The sequence below is a fragment of the Protopterus annectens genome, chromosome 4.part0, assembly GCF_019279795.1.
Source record: "Protopterus annectens isolate FY-2018-M chromosome 4.part0, PAN1.0, whole genome shotgun sequence".
In the NCBI taxonomy this organism is placed as follows: Eukaryota; Metazoa; Chordata; order Ceratodontiformes; family Protopteridae; genus Protopterus; species Protopterus annectens.
Window position 1 is genome coordinate 511,870,024 of NC_056733.1, and position 20,232 is coordinate 511,890,255.

A 20,232-nucleotide genomic window follows, 5' to 3' on the forward strand; every position below is an offset into this window, starting at 1 on the left:
AGACTAGCCATGGCATTGTGGAACACAGCCCTGAGCTACCAAGTGCATCTACAAGCTCAATTCCTGCCAGGAAAACTAAATACACTGGCAGACGAACTAAGCAGAAACCTCATGGACCCACACGAGTGGAAACTGGAACCAAGGATATTCAACATGGTGACAAGCAAATGGGGGAGCTCAGATATAGACCTGTTTGCCTCCCCCCAGAACTATCAGTTGGACAAATTTTGCGTAAGGACTCCCCGCAAACAAGCTTGGAAAGTGGATGCTCTGTCTTTCGGCTGGAAAAAACAATCAGTTTATGCATTTCCTCCTCTGCCTCTGCTCTCCAAAGTACTACTACAGATCAAACAAGACAAAACAAGGACAATTTTGATTGCACCAGACTGGCGACGCCAACACTGATGTACCTCCTCTTGCGCAGTGTGCCACTATTGGCCCCATGGGAAATGCCTCAGATTCCTACTCTATTGTCTCAGCAGGAGAACCGGATCCTGCACTCTCAGCTTCAAACACTAAACCTAGCAGCCTGGCTAATTACCTAATCTCTCCTTTACCATCCCTCAATAAACCCGTGATGGATATAATTTTAGAGGCAAGGAGGCCTAGTACTAGAAAATCTTATGCTGAAAAATGGAAAAGATTCTGTGTCTGGAACCAGTCTCAAGGGATGAGCACAGCAGTGCCCAATTTACCGCAGATTTTACAATACTGAACTGAGATGCTTCACAAGGGCCTGTTTTTCTCATCCATCAAAATTCACGCGTCAGTCATTTCAGCTCATTATAACACAGAACCTCCCCTCTTCTCTCATCCATTGCTCAAGCAGTTCCTCAGAGGGGCCAACAATTTACAACCACCCAGGAGAGCTCCAACTCCAGCCTGAGACCTTAATTTTGTATTGGAGAAACTCACTCTTCCTCCTTTCAAGCCAGCTGCTACTACAGACTTAAAATTCCTTTCTTGGAAAACAGCTTTCATTTTAGCAATCACTTCAGCAAGAAGGGTATCTGAATTACAGGCCCTCATGGCAGTGGGGCCTTTCATCATCTTTATTGCGGACAGGGTGTCACTCAGGACCAATCCCTGCTTCATGCCCAAAGTGGTATCCAGTGTGGCCCTTAATCAGTCCATTCATTTGCCAACCTTCTTTCCTAATCCACAGAACAAAGGGGAATGGGGACTGCACTCCTTAGATGTGCACAGATAACTTAGATTCTACTTGGACAGGACTAAATCTCAAGGGAAATCTGACCAACTGCTGGTGGCATTTGCTGCAGGGGCAGAGGGGAAGGCTATTTCAAAACAAACCATTTCCAAATGGATAGGCCATTGCATTCATTTTTGCAAAAAGCACCAAGGAAAACCTATCCCATAGGGGATCAGACCCCATTCAACCAGGGCTGCTTCTACCTCTACAGCCTTTCTCATAGGCATCCCTACCAGGGACATCCTAGAAGCTGCGACCTGGAGTTCTGTACATACTTTTATCAAGCATTGCCATCTGCCAATTTTCTCTAAATCCAGCGCTGGCTTTGCCACTGCAGTCTTGCAGGGCCTTATAGCTGGTCCTAATGCTTTCTAAATTCATCTTCCCATCCTTAGCTTTGGGAATCTACCCAAATGTGTTGACTGCAACAATGAAACATGTAGAACATAGTACAGTTGTGTACACTTACCATAAATGTAGATGTTCAAGTGTATTCACTGTTACAGTCCTGGTTACCCTCCCTCCAGCCCCCTTATTTCTTCTGGCTATACCTCTACTCTCCTTTACTATGCTCAAAAGCTTTTTGGTGTATTTGCTTTTTTATTTGAGGTATAACCTTGTATATTTATAGATTTAATTGCTTCCCACTAGGGGGGCACCTGACATCTGGGGCAAGAAAAACTGATGTAATGGCATCGGCTGCATGTTTTATACCCCTGATGACCTGACGTCATGGAAGAAGGGACAGCAAACGATGCAGGACCCAAGACTTTGTTAATCAGGCCGACTGAGGGCTACTGCAAGCAGATAACCCAAATGTGATGACTGCAACAGTGAATACACTCTAACATCTACATTTATGGTAAGTGTACACAACTGTACTTTAAGATGCTTGCACAAGCACAAAACCAGCTTTGATCATTACAGGGCCTGAGGCATAGCTGATGAAATTTCTGGCCAGACACCCAAGATGGATAAAACTCAAATGTTATGAGTTATTCTTAATAGTCTTAGTCATAGTTAGGACGTGGTAAAGAGGGGCAGCTGCTCCATTTACAGGCTGTTTGGAGAGACTGTGATTGTGACTTTATAAGAGGTGTTGATTGTTTCTCAGTGACACTTGAGTGGGTAGGCTGAAGTGTAGCTTTTGAATCATTTAAATAGTTTGATATAAAATTGTGACTGCCAAGATGATTTGCTTTGAATGTGGTGTGTTAGTAGTTGTATTTTTCTTTCTTCTTTTTTTTTTTTTTGAGCCTCAACTTTGGAGGGCTTTCTTTACACGGGGATTACCCAGGATGCTGTGCACTGTTCACAATGACTTCTCCTTGAAGATCCACTGTTACCATAAGTATTTGTATACATGGCTGTACTGTTTCTTTCCATCAGGTAGCTTAACAGTCTTTGGATAATGCTGTCAAAGGACACTGCAGAAGAGCTATATAATTACCTCCATCATATTTCAGGTGTGTCACTCTTGTAGACATTTGTATTTTGTAATTTCACATCTTTTCTGAGCATTATTGTGTAGGTCATGATTCTAGGATTTAAGTCTGTTTTGGGACTTCCATGCTTAAGGAGCCTGCTTTCTGAGCCCTTTCTTTTAGTTTTTTTCAACTCTTGCCTCCCAGTAGAGTGTGTTTTACTGCTTGGTATACTTTTGTATAGCCATGGCTGTGAGCATTCAAATGGTACAGTCCTACAGTGCATATTTTCAAACTGGCAGGATATGCAGTGGTACGAGTAGACATGCTGCAGAGTTTGGAATGACAGAAGAATAAGAAATTCCCAACAATTTGGCATTGTAAAAGGCCTTCACTCAGATCACCTGATAAGGTGTGTCCTTGTTTGTTACGTATCGTGCCACTAAATATCATTATCATTTGCTTTGTACATTTAGTAGCAAACCAATATAGTCACTTAGATTCAGATTATTTCAACTTTTATAAGGTAAATAAATATCCATAATGAGTCATTGTGCAGATTTTATTAGTGTTTTTGAGGGGGTCATACCACAACAGTTGCAGGACAGGAGCTTTAAGGCCCACAGCAAAATTATTTACCAGGACTGGCACTTTATGGATGAGAACCATATCTATTTACGTACGAATAATTGCATAATTACAAGTCAATAATACATTTTTTGTACACAGTTACTAGCAACTGTTTCTATTTTCTTACTGTAGGTGGTCTTCTGTGGACAACAGACACTGCAGCTGACATTAAGCAATATATTTTTCACCTTCTGGCTGAATTGCTTCGAAAAGTTCACTCCTTAGAACAGAGAAAGAATCCCTCAGGGTTATCATCATCCATTGCTCTTCAGTTGAACCCCTGCTTGGCCATGCTTATGGCTCTGCAGACAGAGTTGCGTAAACTGTATGATAAAGAGACTCAAAACTGGGTGGCAGGAAATGTTTGTGGTGGGTCAAGTGCAGGATTCTTGGATCAAGGAAGGTTTTCTACATATTTTCATGCATTAATGGAAGTATGCCTTGCTGTGGTAGAAGTCACTCTACCAATTAACATGAGCACTGCTGTTTCTGTAATGTCATCAACAAATGCCCCAAATCTAAGTGATTCATCATCTTCCTCATCCTCCTCTCCAGGACAGACACCACAGAGTCCTAGTTTGCTTTCAAAAAGAAAGAAGGTAAAAATGAAACGAGAAAAGACAACTTCATCAGGCAAAAGAGCTTCTTCCCGTGCCAATGAATTGGATGCTGCAGCTTTTAACATTGGTGGAAGTAAACCAGAAGATATGCTGTGGTTTCACAGAGCGTTAACATTACTTATGATTCTTAGACACCTAACAAATAAAGACCCTCGTGGTCTGGGGTTGACAAATGATGCTGTCACAGATGCGTGCCAGGCTCTAGTAGGGTCAACGGCCCATAGTAGGTTACTTGTGATTTCTGGAATCCCTACTCACCTAGAGGAAAGTGTTGTGAGAAGTGCAATCCGTAGAGCATGCAATGCACATGGTGGAGTCTTCAAAGATGAAATTTACATCCCTTTGCAGGAGGAGGTCATTAAAAAAACAAAAGGTAAAGCAGAAGGTGTAGACAGCAAGACTGAGCCAGAGAGGTGCTCTGTAGTTGGTAGTGTTGACAGTTTGGATATCAGCAGTTGTAGCAGTGTCACACCTGCTGTGAGTGTTAGTCCTTCTGCATCTACAAGTCAGACTTCCATTTGCAGTTCCCAGGGTGTTTCCAGGACAACCAGTGACATTTCTGTTGACCAGTTCCAACCTGAAATAACTGTTCCTGCTGGAACTCTGGAACCGCACACAGTTTCCAGTCAGGAGAGTTTGGATCTTTCTTTGTGTAGCACTGGGAGTTTAGGCAGTTTGGGCAGCCTTGGAGAACCTGTGGATAGTGTTGACTCTGCTTCTGTGTCTGATGTTGGCTCGATGTACACCGTCACCTCTCTGGACAACAGTCAATTGACTTTACGGCCAATTAAAGGATATGCAGTCATCGAGGTAAAAATAAATATTTTCTGATACAGTTATTTCATCATTATGATAGCATAAGTAATCTCTACATATTATTCTAGGATTTTGAAAATCTGTGATATAATTTATTAGTTAAATGGTTAATCCGTATCTTATTTGTCATGGTACTGACATCAGAAGCTTATTTCTGCTTGTATTTCTGAAGTGTACACTATAGAAAATAACATTTTAGGAGATGATGGTTTTCACCTTGGCTCAGGGTAGTAAACTTGTCATGCTCATGTATCTTCAAGAAATACTCATCAGAGAATTGTTTAACACACATGAATAATACCATACTCTAGAGAGTCACGGTTCAGAGCAAACCATGTAATTCAGTGAAATGTAAATAGTTTAGGTATATATTGTTTTCAAGCATGTTGTTATGTTATATGAGTTTTATTATTATTTAAACACTTATTCTTGTCATTTGGAATGTTTAGATAGATTGTGTGTGTGTGTGTGTGTGTGTGTGTGTGTGTGTGTGTGTGTGTGTGTGTGTGTGTGTGTGTGTGTGTGGCATGAGCATATGCATTGCACATGAATGTATCATTCTGCTTTGACTGTACATTAGTAAACATTTGAATTATTTCCCCCCTTCAGAGAGAGTGCATTATTTATATAAACAACTTTTATTTTGTGCTCAAGCTCCTGTGTTTAATGCTGGCTTAATGAACATCATATATGTTTGTTGGCCAAAAACAGTGGACTGACCAGTTGCGATGCCCTGTCTGATGGCATCTACTTTTGTAGTCCATTTCATTGAACATGAATGCATGGCATAGAGCATATTGTTTGTGTGTGTGATGCACTAAGGTTATAGTCAGAATGTCATCACTTGGCCACCATGTACCCTGTTCGTAGATTCTGCCTTCACATATAGATAATTATGTTATGGTAGGACACTGGACCATTGTCGGAATAACAGAGGTAATTGGGACTTGAGACTTTCTTTGTGATGAAAGTGTTAACCATGGATGAAGAATGACTGAATCATCAAGGAATGTTGCTACATGGGTGAGGGAGTGGAGGGGAGGGCCCTACTGAAGTACCAAGAAATATCATTTCAGGCAAGAGCCTCTGGGAAGACGGTCACTATTGCTGTGGTAGTTTGAAGGATGGGAGTATCCAAATTTTCAGTGACACAAACACACTGATTGGATGGTAAAGACCAGTTATTGACCACAATTTGTTGATAATGCAGTGAGTGGGTGGAAAGTATAATTGTGTAAGTAAACTTGCCATAACAGTAGATGTTCGAGTGATCATTGCGTCAGTAGTCATAACAGTTTGGGTTATATCTTTGCCAAGAATATAATTGCCAGCTGTTATATCCTTAGCTAGCACTAATGCAGCAGTGTTCATTGTGATGAACATAGTAAGATAAAAGCATGACTAGATATTCAGAATGGGAGGCAACAGCACTGGGATCTTCAGCTGTTTGGAGCATGTAAAATAAGATGTAATGGGATCCTATCTCGACTACATTCATAACTGATGGGTTCGGAGCCGATCCATTGGCTCCGACTCGGCCACTATAGAGTAGAACGAAGTCTCTAATTGGCTGGGCTACCCCTTATCCCAGAATGCACCACGCCTGCTTCCCCAGATCTCGTTTGCCGCTTTTCAAGCTAGACGTGGTCTCGACTTGGCTGGAGCTAAGTGTTTTTTCATTACTTTTTTGGTCTTTTGACCTAGGGGTTTCTTCACTGATTTAACAAACAGCTGTTTTAACAGCTTTACGTGTGTGTGTGAACCTTTTTCAGTGTGATTGGTATTTTATCTACTTACCGGGCAAGGCCCGTTTAAGTTAGAGGGCCTTTGCCCTTATTGTGAGTTAATGTGTTGAAATTGTATTCTTTTAGGCTTGTTTTTCACCCTACTATACATCCTACTTATCGGGCTAAAGCCGTTTTTAGTTAGAGGGCTTCTGCCCATTTTTTCTGTTCTGTATCTCGGGCCAGTCCCGTTGTTGAGTCAAGGGCTCGTGCCCTATTTTAAGGTTACTTCTCTTGGTAAAAAATAGTTGTGTGATAGGATGTCTAAAGAGCGGAAGTCTGGTTTTAAAAAGTGCACCAAGTGCAACTACAAAATGTCTATTACTGATAGCCATGCTGTTTGCGTGTATTGTTTAGGACCGAAACATTTGCAGGAAACATGTAGTGTTTGTCATGCTTTTTCCTCTAGGGTCCTTCAAGAACGTAAAAATAAATTGATCCTTAAGGGCCTTATTAAGCCCTCTTTTGAGGAAGCTTTGGCTTCTCCTTCCTCTCCAGCTTCTAAAAAGAAAAGGTCGGCTCTGACCAGTCCGTCAGAACCGACTTCCAAGAAGCATAGGTCAACCTCTTCTTCCTCTGCTCCAATGGCTTCGGAGCCTCAGGTGGAAGGGTCTGCCTCGATACCTCTTTCCTTGGCTCCATTGGTGTCGGAGCCGCAGGTTGGGGGATCGAGAGGCGAATCATCTGCTTCGGCTCCTTTGGTCTCGGAGCCGGTGGAGGTGTGCAGCTCAGACTCTTCCCCCCGGCCCCGAAGTCTCCTTCGGCGCCGATGATTATTCATACGGTTCCGGATCCGGTGCCGATGGTGTTGGAGCCATTTCGGAGCCGGTCCCCTGGTCTATCTGAGCCAAGAGAGAAGTCGTCTCGGCCTCCATCTATTTCCTCTAAATCCTCCAGGTTGTCAGACTCAGATTTGGACAGAGTTATCCAGAGGCTTTTCCAGTCCCCGTTGTTTGCAAAAATGGTCTCGGCTCCAGCCCACTCGGCTCCGGAGCCGGCTCCCACTTCGACGCATCCGATTCCTCCTCCAACTTCCTCGGAGCCGTTGGAGTCGGTGATGGTAGAGCGGAGCAGAGTTGTCCAGTCGGAACCGAGATTCCCTCGGAGCCTTTCTGTTCCGACCATCATTCCTACCCTGTCCTCGGCGTCAGGGTTCGGTACCAGGACTTCCTCGGTCGGGGCCGAGGGGAACACTTTGGAACTTGTAGCTTCGGTTCCTAGTCTTCCCCTCGGAGCATCGGTCGCAGGGATTCCCAGTACTGTGGTGGTCTCTCAGCCGCTGTCCTCCATAGAGTCTGGAGGTCCTGCTTTTGAGGCCATGAGGAGTGCGCTGGCCATGTCCTTGCCGGCTCAGCAAGTCTCTACCTCACCGTCCCTAGACTTGGGAACTGGTGCTTCTGGTGTGCTTCATTCCCACGACAGTGGGGCCCCAGGGCCTGAGGATACCCCCTTGGGGGGTTCCCTTCTCACGGGAGGTCCTTCTGAATCCACTTCAGATGAACATCCAAGAAAAAAATTGTGCAAGAGGAAGCACATTGACTCCCAGGATGAGTCTATCACATCAGATACTGACCTTGATGATGCGGAGGGGTCCCCAAAATCGTCCTCGGATGACGTCTCATTCTCAGATATCCTCGAGATCCTGAGACAGAGAGGCGATTGGCAGTCCAAAACCCCTTCCGCGGAGGAGTCAGTCTTCCTGAAGGCTTTTGGGGCCCAGCCCTCCACCTCCTGGGTGTCTCCACCCTTCGATGAACTACTAGATTTAGTTTCTCGAAGGGTGTGGGAACACCCTGACTCTGTGGAACCGGTACCCGCCAGGCCTAACAAGTTCCTCTCAGCCCCTCCTCAAAAGGAATTTTTGTCTAAAGGAGTTGCAGTAGATGCGATGGTGGTGGCATCTGCCACTCAGCAAGACGTGGCAGAGGCTTCAACGTCTATTCACCCTCCTAATAAGGATTCCAGGAGCATGGATAGGTACGGGAAGCGTACCCTTTCTTCAGCGGTCTTTACCCTGCGGTCGCTGAATTACCTTTGTCATTTTACCAGGCTCCAAAGGGACCTCCTCAAAGAGTTAGGTGAGTCTCTTACAGGTAATCTTTCTGAGGCGTTAGCCCAAACTGTTAGCGCCCAGATGGACTACCCTATCCACGATAGTCAACTCGTCCATGAGGCTCATCTCATATGTGGCCGAAGGGGCGAGTAGAGCAGCGGGAACAGGCGTGGCTCTTAGAAGACATGCCTGGTTACGCTTGTGTCCCTTTGCGGAGGCTTTTAAGTCTTCCTTCACCGACGCCCCCTTTGATGGGTCCTCCCTGTTTGGACCCAAGGTGAAGGACACACTGACTTGGTGCGAGCAGGAGGGCAAGACCTTGACTGCTGTGGGGGCCCATTTTTCCGCTCCCTCTAGACCTTATCCAAGGCCCAGAGAGGAGGGAAAATGTGGTTCAGGAAAACTCAAAGGTCTTTCCCTACTCCACTGAGTGATCCCCCCTCTAGAGGTGGGGGGGGGGATTCAGGAAGACGCCGCCCCAGAGGTGGCAGAGGCCCCTGTAACTCTGGAGACCGCGATTCCTTTCGTGGTCCATCCAACGCTCCCCGTCCCTGAGACGTGGCCCGACTGCGCATCTCCGGAGCCAGTCGGGGGTCGTTTTGCGGAACACCCACAGGCTTGGGAATTTATCACCAAGGATCAGTGGGTGCTCTGAACCACAACCAGAGGCTATCTCATCCCTTTCATCAAGATCCCCCCTCTTCCTATCAGGAAAATCCCGGATGTGCCACCCAGTCAGCGGGATCAAGCAGCGGTTGAGGTTTCAAAGCTGCTAAGAAAAGGAGTCATCCAGCCTGTCCCCGCCGACCAGATCGGATCAGGAACTTACTCAAGACTATTTTTGGTGCCAAAAAAGACAGGGGACTTAAGGCCCATTTTGGACCTCAGTTCATTGAATCGCTTTGTAAAAAAATCCAAATTCCGAATGGTCGCCCTTCAGTCCATTCTCCCGTTATTGGAGAAGGATGTCTGGATGTGCTCCATAGATCTCAAGGACTCTTACTATCACAGTCTGATAAGTCAAGAGTCCAGGAGTCATTTACGCTTCCGCCTGGGAACCAGTCATTTCCAGTTCCGAGCACTGCCCTTTGGTCTCACCACAGCCCCCAGGGTGTTCACCAAGTGTCTGGCAGTAGTGACAGCTCACTTGAGAAGTCTAGGATTCCAAGTGTTTCCCTATCTAGACGACTGGCTCCTTACTGCCACCTCCAAGCATCTATTAGTTCGGGTGCTTATGACCACAGTCAGTTTGGGTCATTCACTAGGAATCACGTTCAATTGGGGAAAATCTGTGCTGCAGCCGTCTCAGCGTATTAACTGAACAAGTGCCTTTATAGGCGTAGAGTTAGACACAAGAAGAATGCGGGCATTCTTGCCGGCAGAAAGGATTCAGGTCCTGCAGACTCAGGTTCAAACCTTGTTACCCAGATCACGAGTTCAGGCCAGACTGATTCTGCAGTTATTGGGCACGATGGCCTCGACTATTCTTCTAGTCCCCTTAGCCGGGCTGCACATGTGGGTGCTACAATGGCTACTGTCGGTTCAATGGTCCTTTCAGGAACTTCCCTTGAACCGTTTGGTCCAGATTACCGAAATTTGCCGTTGGGACCTACGTTGGTGGCTGCTTCGGTCCAACCTGGACCAGGGGCGACCCTTTGCCCTTCAGCCTCCCGTCGCCACGGTGACCACTGACGCCTCCCAGACAGGGTGGGGGGTCATTATCTGGACAGGTCTGTCCAAGGTACGTGGCAGGCTCATGAAACGCACTTACATATCAATATCCTGGAAATGAGAGCGGTGCTACTGGTGTTGCAAGCACTTCATCATGCTCTTCCATAGGGTACTATTGTGATCCTATCCGACAACATGTCGGTAGTCTGGTACATAAACAAGCAAGGCGGAACCCGGTCCTACCCTCTTTGCAGAGAGGCCATGAGAGTGTGGCATTGGGCGATTTCTACCCAGTGTTTCCTTGTGCCAACGCACATTCCGGGGGAATCCAGTGTGATTGCAGACAGGTTGAGCAGGACTCTCTTGTTACCCCACGAGTGGTCCCTCAACGACAGGGTGGCTGCAAACATCTTCGCCAAGTGGGGCCTCCCTTGTTGCGACTTGTTCGCCAGTCCTCACAATGCGAAATGCAGGGAGTTCTTCACTCTGACTCCCTCTCAGGGGCAGATTCCCAGGGACGCTCTAGCTCACAGTTGGCCCCCCGGTCTACTTTACGCCTTCCCTCCGGTTCCCCTTCTCCCGAAGGTGATTTATCTAGGAAGCGACATGATTTTGATCGCTCCACACTAGCCTCGTCAGGTTTGGTTCCCCTTCCTTCTGAGGTATGCGGTGGAGGGCCCATGGTTTCTGGACCTGGTGCCCGACCTGTTGACTCATCAGTTGGGACAGTCTCACCCATCCCTCAGGTCCTTGAGGTTGGCCGCTTGATTACTCCACTTCCAAACTTAGTCAGAGATAACTCCTTTTCTCCAGACGTCATCCACATTTTGTCCTCTTCTCACAAACCTTCCACTATTAATCTGTATTCCAGCAAGTGGAAGAGGTTTGCTCTTTGGGCCCAGCAACGAGGTATAGATCCCCTTACCGCCCCAGTACCTCAGGTTTTAGAATTCCTGGCTTCTTTGTTTTATTTGGGCTCTTCAGTTTCCACAATTAAAGTCCAACTGGCGGCTATCTCTAATTTTCATGTCTCCTTTGAGCCTTCCTTAATGGCAAACAGGCTTTGCAAATCTTTCCTTAAAGGAGCGTGGCTCCTTCGGCCTCCTATAGCCCATCCTGTGCCCCCTTGGGACCTGAATATGGTTCTAGCTGCTTTAACTGCCCACCCCTTTGAACCAGCAGCTACTTGTGATATAAAATTTCTATCTTGAAAAACCGCCTTTTTGGTGACAATAACCTCTGCTAAGCGGGTCTCAGAGCTTCAGGCTCTCTGTTCTAATCCTCCTTATTTGACCTTTCACAAAGACAGAGTGTCCCTCAAGTTAAATCCCTCTTTCTTGCCCAAGGTAGCATCCCCCTTATGCATTCAACAATCCTTGGAGCTCCCTGTGTTTTTTCCCAAATTCTCCAATAGCGCAGAATATATTTTCCATCACTTGGATGTTCACAGACAACTGCGTTTTTATTTAAGTAGGACCAATCAGACACGAAAGTCAGATCAGCTGTTTGTGTCCTTTGCGGAAAATAGGTTAGTCAACCGTGGCTAAAACCACCATAGCCAAATGGATTAAAGATTGCATCTCCTTCATTTATTCACGGTCCGGCAAAGAGCTACCTTTCCCAGTCAGGGCTCATTCTACCAGGGCAATGGCTACTTCTGTAGCATTTCACTCCAAATTATCGATAGATGATATCTGTGCGGCCGCTACCTGGACTTCTCCACACACCTTCATTTCTCATTACAAGATAGATGTGGCTTCTCGAGGTAGAGCCTCCTTTGGTTCCACAGTTCTCAGGAGTGTTTTCCAATGAGCCACCCGGGATTTAGGTGCTAGGGACGCTGTCCCATCAGTTATGAATGTAGGCGAGATAGGATCCCATTACATCTTTTAGTTATGTACTTACCATAACTTCGGATGTATGGGATCCATCTCGTCTACATTCATACGTACCCGCCCTCCTTCCCCCTTCCCATTGGATTTAGAGGGAATACCGTTACTTCCTGAGTTTTTCTCTTGAAGGACTTTAGTTTGTTACAGTTGCTGGTATGCCTCTGTGTCTGGATGTAGGTATGAAAGCGAACAAACAAGATCTGGGGAAGCAGGCGTGGTGCATTCTGGGATAAGGGGTAGCCCAGCCAATTAGAGACTTTGTTCTACTATATAGTGGCCGAGTCGGAGCCGATGGATCGGCTCCGAACCCATCAGTTATGAATGTAGGCGAGATGGATCCCATACATCCGAAGTTATGGTAAGTACATAACTAAAAGTTATTACTGCTCTGCCAGTTAGAAGATATGTAAGGTGGTTTGAGTTCACTTTCTTGAGAGTGAGCCTTCAAATGACAGGATGTTTGAAGCCTCACTTTGTGAAATCATAGCTTATATCAGTGTAACTGCTGTAGTCACCATGCTCTTTCTTCATTGAAGACAGCGTCTAATAGTAGTTATGTGGGAACACAACATCTGTATTCAGGAGCTGAATCCTCATTGTATGAGAGTTATGTGTAGTTTTTCATGTTAGCACGTATATGTGTGTGTGTGTGTGTATATATATATATATATATATATATATATGTATAAAATGTGTGTGCAGGCATGCGTGTGTATGTGTGTGTGTATGGTGGTCTGTAGGTTTTCCGTTGATGATTATGTTCTGAATCATTGCAAGGACCAGTCTGAAGTGCTTGATGTCCTTCAAGGATGCATCTGCAGTCCTTACAAATGGGTCGTCCTGTCGTCAGGCAGCCCTTCGGTCGGCCGGATTCCAAAGTCTGGGTCTGGCCTCGGCTGGTGTCGCACTTCACCCGACGTCACAGCTGCAGTTATTCGGGTATAAAGGCATCAGCCGATGCCATTTTCCTCAGTCTTTCTTGCCGCGTGGCGCCCAAAGCAGAAGCTGTTCGCAAGTGCCGGTCGGTCAGAACCAGAGATTACTACTACCGAATACTTCTACTACTACGAAGACTTCTAAAAATTCAAGTACCCCGTTGGGGACTCTTTCTTGCCTCAGCCGATGTCAGAAAAAGTGAATAACTGTTTAACTTGTGGGAAACAAATGCCTCATAAAGATTTCCACTCTTACTGCTTACCTTGTTTAGGCCCAGACCACGACGTAGCAGCTTGTCTAGCCTGTGCTTCTTTTAACCGACGGACGCTTAGACGTCGGTCGGAATTTGCTGAGGAGTTTTTCGGCTCCGATTTTGCTTACATTATGCCGTCGGATCCTCCGACTACGCAAATATCAAAAAAGCGCAAGGAAAAGGACCGACACTCGCGGTCTGCGGTTTCGGCCAAAACCGCGGTTAGGCCAACCGCGAGTGTCTCGGTTTCGGCTGAAACCGAGCAAGCGGTTCTTCCTTCAGCCGAAAACTTACCTCTTACCGAGGCCTCTTCCAACCTCGTGGAATCGGCTTCTGATATCCCTCCTGCTCTTACAGTTTCTCAGGAATTATCTGACACTATCCCCTTGGATATCTCCACCCCTGCACGTGGAGCTGCTAGGCCACCTGCATCCATGTCCATTAAGGCTTTTGCCAGGGCTAAAGCAGCTAAAACTACTAAATCTGTGCCTGCTAAGACCCCCTCTCACAGGCCTAGCTCCAGTTCACAAATTCTTAGTCTAGCAGAGGATCTCATTTCTTTAATCCGGGGATCCCAATCTCACACAGACAGGGCCTCTCACCCACCTCCAGAGAAGAGGCCTAGAGCAGAGCCCCCTGAACCAGTTTCTACAGATGATTCCTCTGATGATTCAGATAATACAAACCCTCCAGAGGCTTCTTTCTCCCCTTATGAAGACTCTGATGCTGAAGAGTCCATCCCTTCTGCCTCTCCGCCTGAGGAATTTTCCTTTGGGGAAACCTTGCATGCTATGAGGGAACAATTTCAGTGGCAGGGCCAGGATTTTTCAGACTCTAGAAAGAGGCTTAGAACCTTTCTGCATTTACCACAACATAGGCCTTTAGCCATTCCTCCAGTTCTCTCTGTTGTAGATGATGCATTTAATGATGCTTGTACTGCTCCTGATTCACTTCCACCGGCCCCTGCTAAGCCCGATAGGTTCTACAGGGTTCCGGATACTCATCACCATTTGTATAAGGCTCCTTTTGCAGATCCCGAGACTATCTCCCAGGGTCCTAAAGCTGTAGCAGCTACCTCTGCCAAAAACCCCCTCCCCTCTGAAAGGGAATCCAGGTCCTTAGAGAGATGGGGTAAAAAAGTTTACACTTCTGCTACTCTTTCAGCTAGAGCATTGAACTGTCAATTCCACATGATCCAGTATCAAGAATTTATGCTAGACCAGTTAACCAAAAAGTTGTCCTCAGATGAACCATTAGACAAAAAATCTGTTCAGGAAATGGTACATAACATTCAGCAGGTCAGTAACCATTCCTTAAAATGCGGCTATGATGCACTGGAGGCTTCCTTTAGATCAGCCATGACTGGAACAGTTATCAGAGGGCATGCATGGTTAAAAGAACAGGTCTTACCAGACCATGTGAAATCCAAATTACTAGATGCTCCCATGGACAAGATCAATTTGTTTGGCTCTCCTGCACAACAGGTGCTGAAGAAGATGGAAGAGAAGGCAAAATCTGTCCAAACAGTGAAAGATTTCTTACAGGTCCAACCTCCAAGGTTTAGCAGGAATTGGCCTTCCAAGAATTGGTCCTTTCCAGACTCCTCCAGAGCCCAGAGAGGCAGGAATAGGCGTTCAAGAGGCCGAAGTCAATCCAGGGGTGCCTACAGGGGACGCCAGTGGCAGGGTAACAACCAGCGAGGTGCAGCCACAGACACAGCCACCACCACTACTACAGGACAATCACAGTGACTTGGCTCTAGCACCGCCTACCAGGGAACAACTAGAAGCACCCTTGGGCGGGAAGCTAGCTTTATTTTCAGTAAACTGGCATTACATCACAAGAGACAAGTGGATTTTGCAGACAATAGACCAAGGTTACAAGTTTTACTTCCATACTCTACCAGGGAAGAGAGGAATGCCAAACCTACCTCCAAATCAAAAGGCAGAAGCTCTAAAACAAATATCTCAATTATTAAAAATGAGAGCTGTGGAAAAGGTACCATCTATGGAGCAAGGACAGGGATTTTACTCCAGACTCTTCCTGGTACCAAGAAAAGAAAGCAAATGGAGACCTATTCTCGACCTGTCCGCTTTAAACACATTCATCATTGTTCCAAAATTCAAAATGCTGACCCTACAGCAGCTTCTTCCCATGCTGGGCAAGGAGTCTTGGCTGGTAACTCTAGATCTCAAGGAGGCATACCTGCACGTCCCCATACGACCAAATTGCAGAAGATACCTCAGATTTCTTGCAGGATCAGAGCATTATCAATTCTCAGCATTGCCCTTTGGCTTATCTACAGAGTGTTCACGAAATGCCTGGCATCAGTAATTGCTCATTGCAGGCTCCAGGGAATCCAAATCTACCCTTACCTGGACGACTGCCTGATACAAGCGGACAACAAAATCAAGTTAGCAGAAGACTTGAAAAGGGTCATTTACCTACTACAAGCCCTGGGATACACAGTCAATATAAACAAGTCAAGGCTGATTCCATCCCAAAGGATAACCTTCTTGGGTGCAGAGCTGGACACATCGAAGCAAATGGCATTCCTAACAGTAGAAAAACAGGAGCAACTCCCTCTATACTTCTTGGCATTAACAAAGCAGAACCATCTAACAGCAAGAAAAGTCCTGCAAGCCTTGGGTTTCATGGCATCCTGCATAATATTGGTTCCACATGCCAGACTGCATATGAGAAAGTTACAGTGGTACCTAAGGAATTTATGGTCTCAGCACAAGCACAGCCTAGAAACCCAAATTCCAATAATTCCATGCCTGAAGCAAGAATTCCAATGGTGGGCTCAGGCCTGTCAATCAAACAAAGGATTGCCCTTCCACAACACTCAACCAAGCCAAACCATCACCACGGATGCCTCAGACCTCGGTTGGGCGGCCCACATGCTGGACAAGTGCATACAAGGCTTATGGACTCAAGACCAGCTGCACCTTCACATAAATCAAAAGGAAATGCTGGCAGTAAAACTGGCAATTCAGACCATTTCTTCGACAAGGTCAACTGTTGATAAGGACAGACAATACCACAGTTATGTGGTACATCAACAAACAGGGAGGCACACATTCGTACCCTCTATGCCGGATGGCAATGGACCTCTGGAATGTGGCCCTGAGTTACAACGTTCAATTACAAGCAATTTTTGTACCAGGAAAAGAAAACATTCTAGCAGACATACTAAGCAGGACTACCACGGATGCTCACGAATGGATGCTGCATCCGGACATCTTCAAAACCATTACAAGAAAATGGGGACTCCCACAAATAGACTTATTTGCATCCCCACGCAATCACCAACTAAGGAAATTCTGCACAAGGACGTACCACCCACTTGCTTGGAAGGTGGACTCCCTATCTTTCAGTTGGAAAAACCTGACAGCATATGCATTCCCACCACTTCCTTTGATGCACAAGGTGCTATTGAAAATCAAAGAGGACCGTCCAAGGATCATCCTGATAGCTCCAGACTGGCCAAGGCAATATTGGTACCCATTACTGAGGAGCATGTCTCGGGAACAAATATGGCACCTACCCCTTGTTCCCTTGCTGTTAACACAGAACAACTACAACACCCTGCATCCAAACCTGAAAACACTGCAGCTAACTGCCTGGAACATTGCATAAGAACAAATAACCCAAATTCATGCCAAAGGGTTAAAGACATTATCTTGGAGTCTCGCAGACCCTCAACAAGGAAAAATTATTCAGCAAAATGGAAAAGATATTCCATTTGGAGTACTGAAAAAGGAGAGAATGTGTCACTGGTAAACATAGCCAACATCCTGGAATACTTGGCAGAGCTCTTCCACAAAGGACTGTCCTATTCTTCCATTAAGATTCATGCATCAGCTATTTCAGCAGAGTCTTCTCACATCCTCTGCTCAGGCAGTTTCTGAGAGGAATTAAAAATGTAAAACCTCCTAGGAAGCCACCATTCCAGCATGGGACTTGAACTTTGTACTAGAGAAATTGACACTCCCTCCATTTGAACCAGCAGCAACAGCAGAATTACAATACTTATCATGGAAAACTGCTTTCCTACTGGCAATCACTTCAGCAAGAAGGGTATCTGAGCTACAGGCATTAATGGCAGTACAGCCCTTCCTGATCTTCCATCAAGATAGAGTGTCCATGAGAACAAATCCTACTTTTATGCCTAAGGTGGTCTCCAAAGTATCTTTGAATCAGGCTATCCACCTACCTACATTCTTCCCCAACCCACAGAACAGGGGAGAAAGACTGCTGCATACCTTGGATGTGCATAGACAATTACGCTACTACCTGGACAGGACCAAGAGCAATAGAAAACTGACCAGCTACTGGTAGCATATGCAACAGGAATGGAAGGAAAAGCAATTTCAAAACAGACAATCTGTAAGTGGATAGGAAATTGCATTAGATTTTGTTACTCCTACCATGGGAAGAAAACTCCAGAAAACATCAGGCCTCACTCTACAAGGGCTACAGCCACTACCACAGCTTTTCTTCGAGGAGTGGCTACCAAAGACATTTTAGAGGCTGCTACTTGGAGCTCCGTGCATACATTTGCCAAGCATTATAATTTACCTTTATACTCTAGATCCCGAGCAGGTTTTGCCACTGCTGTTTTGCAAGGGATCTTAACTACACCATAATTTCATTTCTCCTCCTCCCCAGTTTGGCTATGGTATTCTACCCATTTGTAAGGACTGCAGATGCATCCTTGAAGGACATAGTACAGTTTTGTACCTACCATAAATGTAGATGTCCGATAGGAATGCATCTGCAGTCAGAATTACCCACCCTCCTTCCCCTCTGTGGTACTCCTAGGGTATTTGCCCATCTTGTAGCTAGCTGGGGGAATCTATTATGGTGTATTTGTTTGTATATATATGTACATACATGCTTATTTTTTGATTTGCTCTCTACTATTTGGAATCATTTGCATTTATCCAAATTTAGCCTTCCTAGAGGGCACCTGGCATCTGGGGCAAGAAACACTGAGGAAAATGGCGTCGGCTGATGCCTTTATACCCGAATAACTGCAGCTGTGACGGGTGAAGTGCGACACCAGCCGAGGCCAGACCCAGACTTTGGAATCTGGCCGACCGAAGGGCTGCCTGACGACAGGACAACCCATTTGTAAGGACTGCAGATGCATTCCTATCGGACATCTACATTTATGGTAGGTACAAAACTGTACTTTTTTCAGCAGGTTGTACTGTATCTTTTTAGGATACATAATGCAGGAATATCAGAAGAAATGTTTATTAATGTGGTGATCTGAGATGGGAGAAGTTGTGATGATATTAAAAGGTGGAAGAGGGACATTTGGACTGTCAGACAGATTTTTATGACCAGCTTGAGTAGTACCTGCATGAAAACCTTTCATCTTGATATCCCCTCAGTTGTGAGGGGTGGATAGTGTTGTTGACTCACAAAAAGAGGTTCCTTGGTTTGATTCTTGGCTGGGGTGGCTTCTGTGCAGATTTGGCATGTCCTCCCTGCATTTGTGTGGGTTTTCTTTGGGTGCTCCGGTTTCTTCCTACATTTCAAAGACATACAGTAGGTGGATTGGACACACTAAATTGGCCGTGGTGTGAATGTACATGTGAGTGTTTAGTGTGGAAGAAATACTGTGGTAGGGCTAACCACATGGTGGTGTAATCCTTGGCTCTAGATGATTGTCATTATTGAAGTGACACCCTGACCTCATGTGCAAAAGTGGGAAAAAGGGGTTGTGGATAGATGATAATAACTCTGAAGCAGTAAGTTGTTAAAATGTGATGTATATGCATAACTGTAGACTTTAGCAAAATGAAACAGAGAAGAGGAAAATGAGAAGGACTCAGCAAAGATGGTGGTATGTTTTATATATTAGTCAAAATCTCTGAAGCACTTTTTATTTTATCCTTTATCAACCAGTTTAGTCCCACTAGGCTAAAGGCCTGTTATCAGGAGAGACTCAAGGTGGTATGCATACTGCTAGGGAAAATTTGGTAAAGGCATCGGTGAACTTCCACATTTCTGTTTTGATGTAGGTATCAAGGGATCTTTTATATTCATCAGAGCTACCACCAAATCAATAAGATGGGAAGTTTAACGTCATCCGAAAGACAACACACTCAGGAGTCTAGCAACCCATTAGTGCTGCACAAAATCAGAAATTTGAAAAAAAAAAAAATCTAATCATCTGGAGTGGGAATAACACCTACAGCCTTTTGATCGTCCAGTGCCAGAAGTTGAGTGTATTACCTGTTGAGCCACTGACACCCTTGTATACCTACAATTATGATGATCTCTCCCTTTCATTTTAAACCCAGGCATTGTGTCTTCATTACAAATTTTTGCTGAAGTTTTATCTTAAAAATCTCTTTTTAACTTTGAGTTTGAGTGTCTGTAGTTTACTTATCTTTTAATATTAAATTCCAGGGATAAAGCCCTGACTGCCACCCAAGTTACCTGAGTTAGATTAATGACTTGGGAGCCTTATGAAGCTGGCAGGGGAGAAAGGATGTACCATTCCCTTTGTGGGGCAGTATGCATATTGTCACAGTCCCTGAGGGGGAGTAGGCAACTAACTGGCCTAATGGTGGACTTTTTGTTGACCAAGCACTACCTCATAGTAGCCTTCACAGTGATTGTACCGGCGCATGCACTTGCAGAGGGAATATATTGTACACTCTGCAGTGATGCAGGAAGCTTGTCCTCCCACAAAGGGGGTTGGGTTATGAACATTGCAAATGGCCTCTTAGCTGAGATACTGGTGAGGACACAAAACACCCCCATGGCTCGCCCCTATGACAGTACACTCATATGATTCATGCCCCTGCTGGGATAACTCCAACAGTACAAGGCAACATATGAGCTCAGGTCCAGGAGGGGGATGCTTTATTGGCACCAGGCACAGGAAAAATTGATCTGGGGAAAAAACTGAGTAGGGATA

At 45.5% G+C, this 20,232-nt stretch overlaps 1 protein-coding gene across 2 annotated transcripts in view; it reads left to right on the top strand.

Annotated features, from left to right (window-relative positions):
• The window catches only part of HECTD4 (HECT domain E3 ubiquitin protein ligase 4), a 5,422,508-nt gene that overhangs the window by 4,813,855 nt on the left and 588,421 nt on the right, over window positions 1-20,232 (top strand). For both annotated transcript variants that reach the window (XM_044068422.1, XM_044068423.1), the window contains exon 61: window positions 3,397-4,694. In XM_044068422.1, coding sequence (XP_043924357.1) covers window positions 3,397-4,694 — 1,298 coding nt within the window. The remainder of the gene's footprint in view (window positions 1-3,396; window positions 4,695-20,232) is intronic.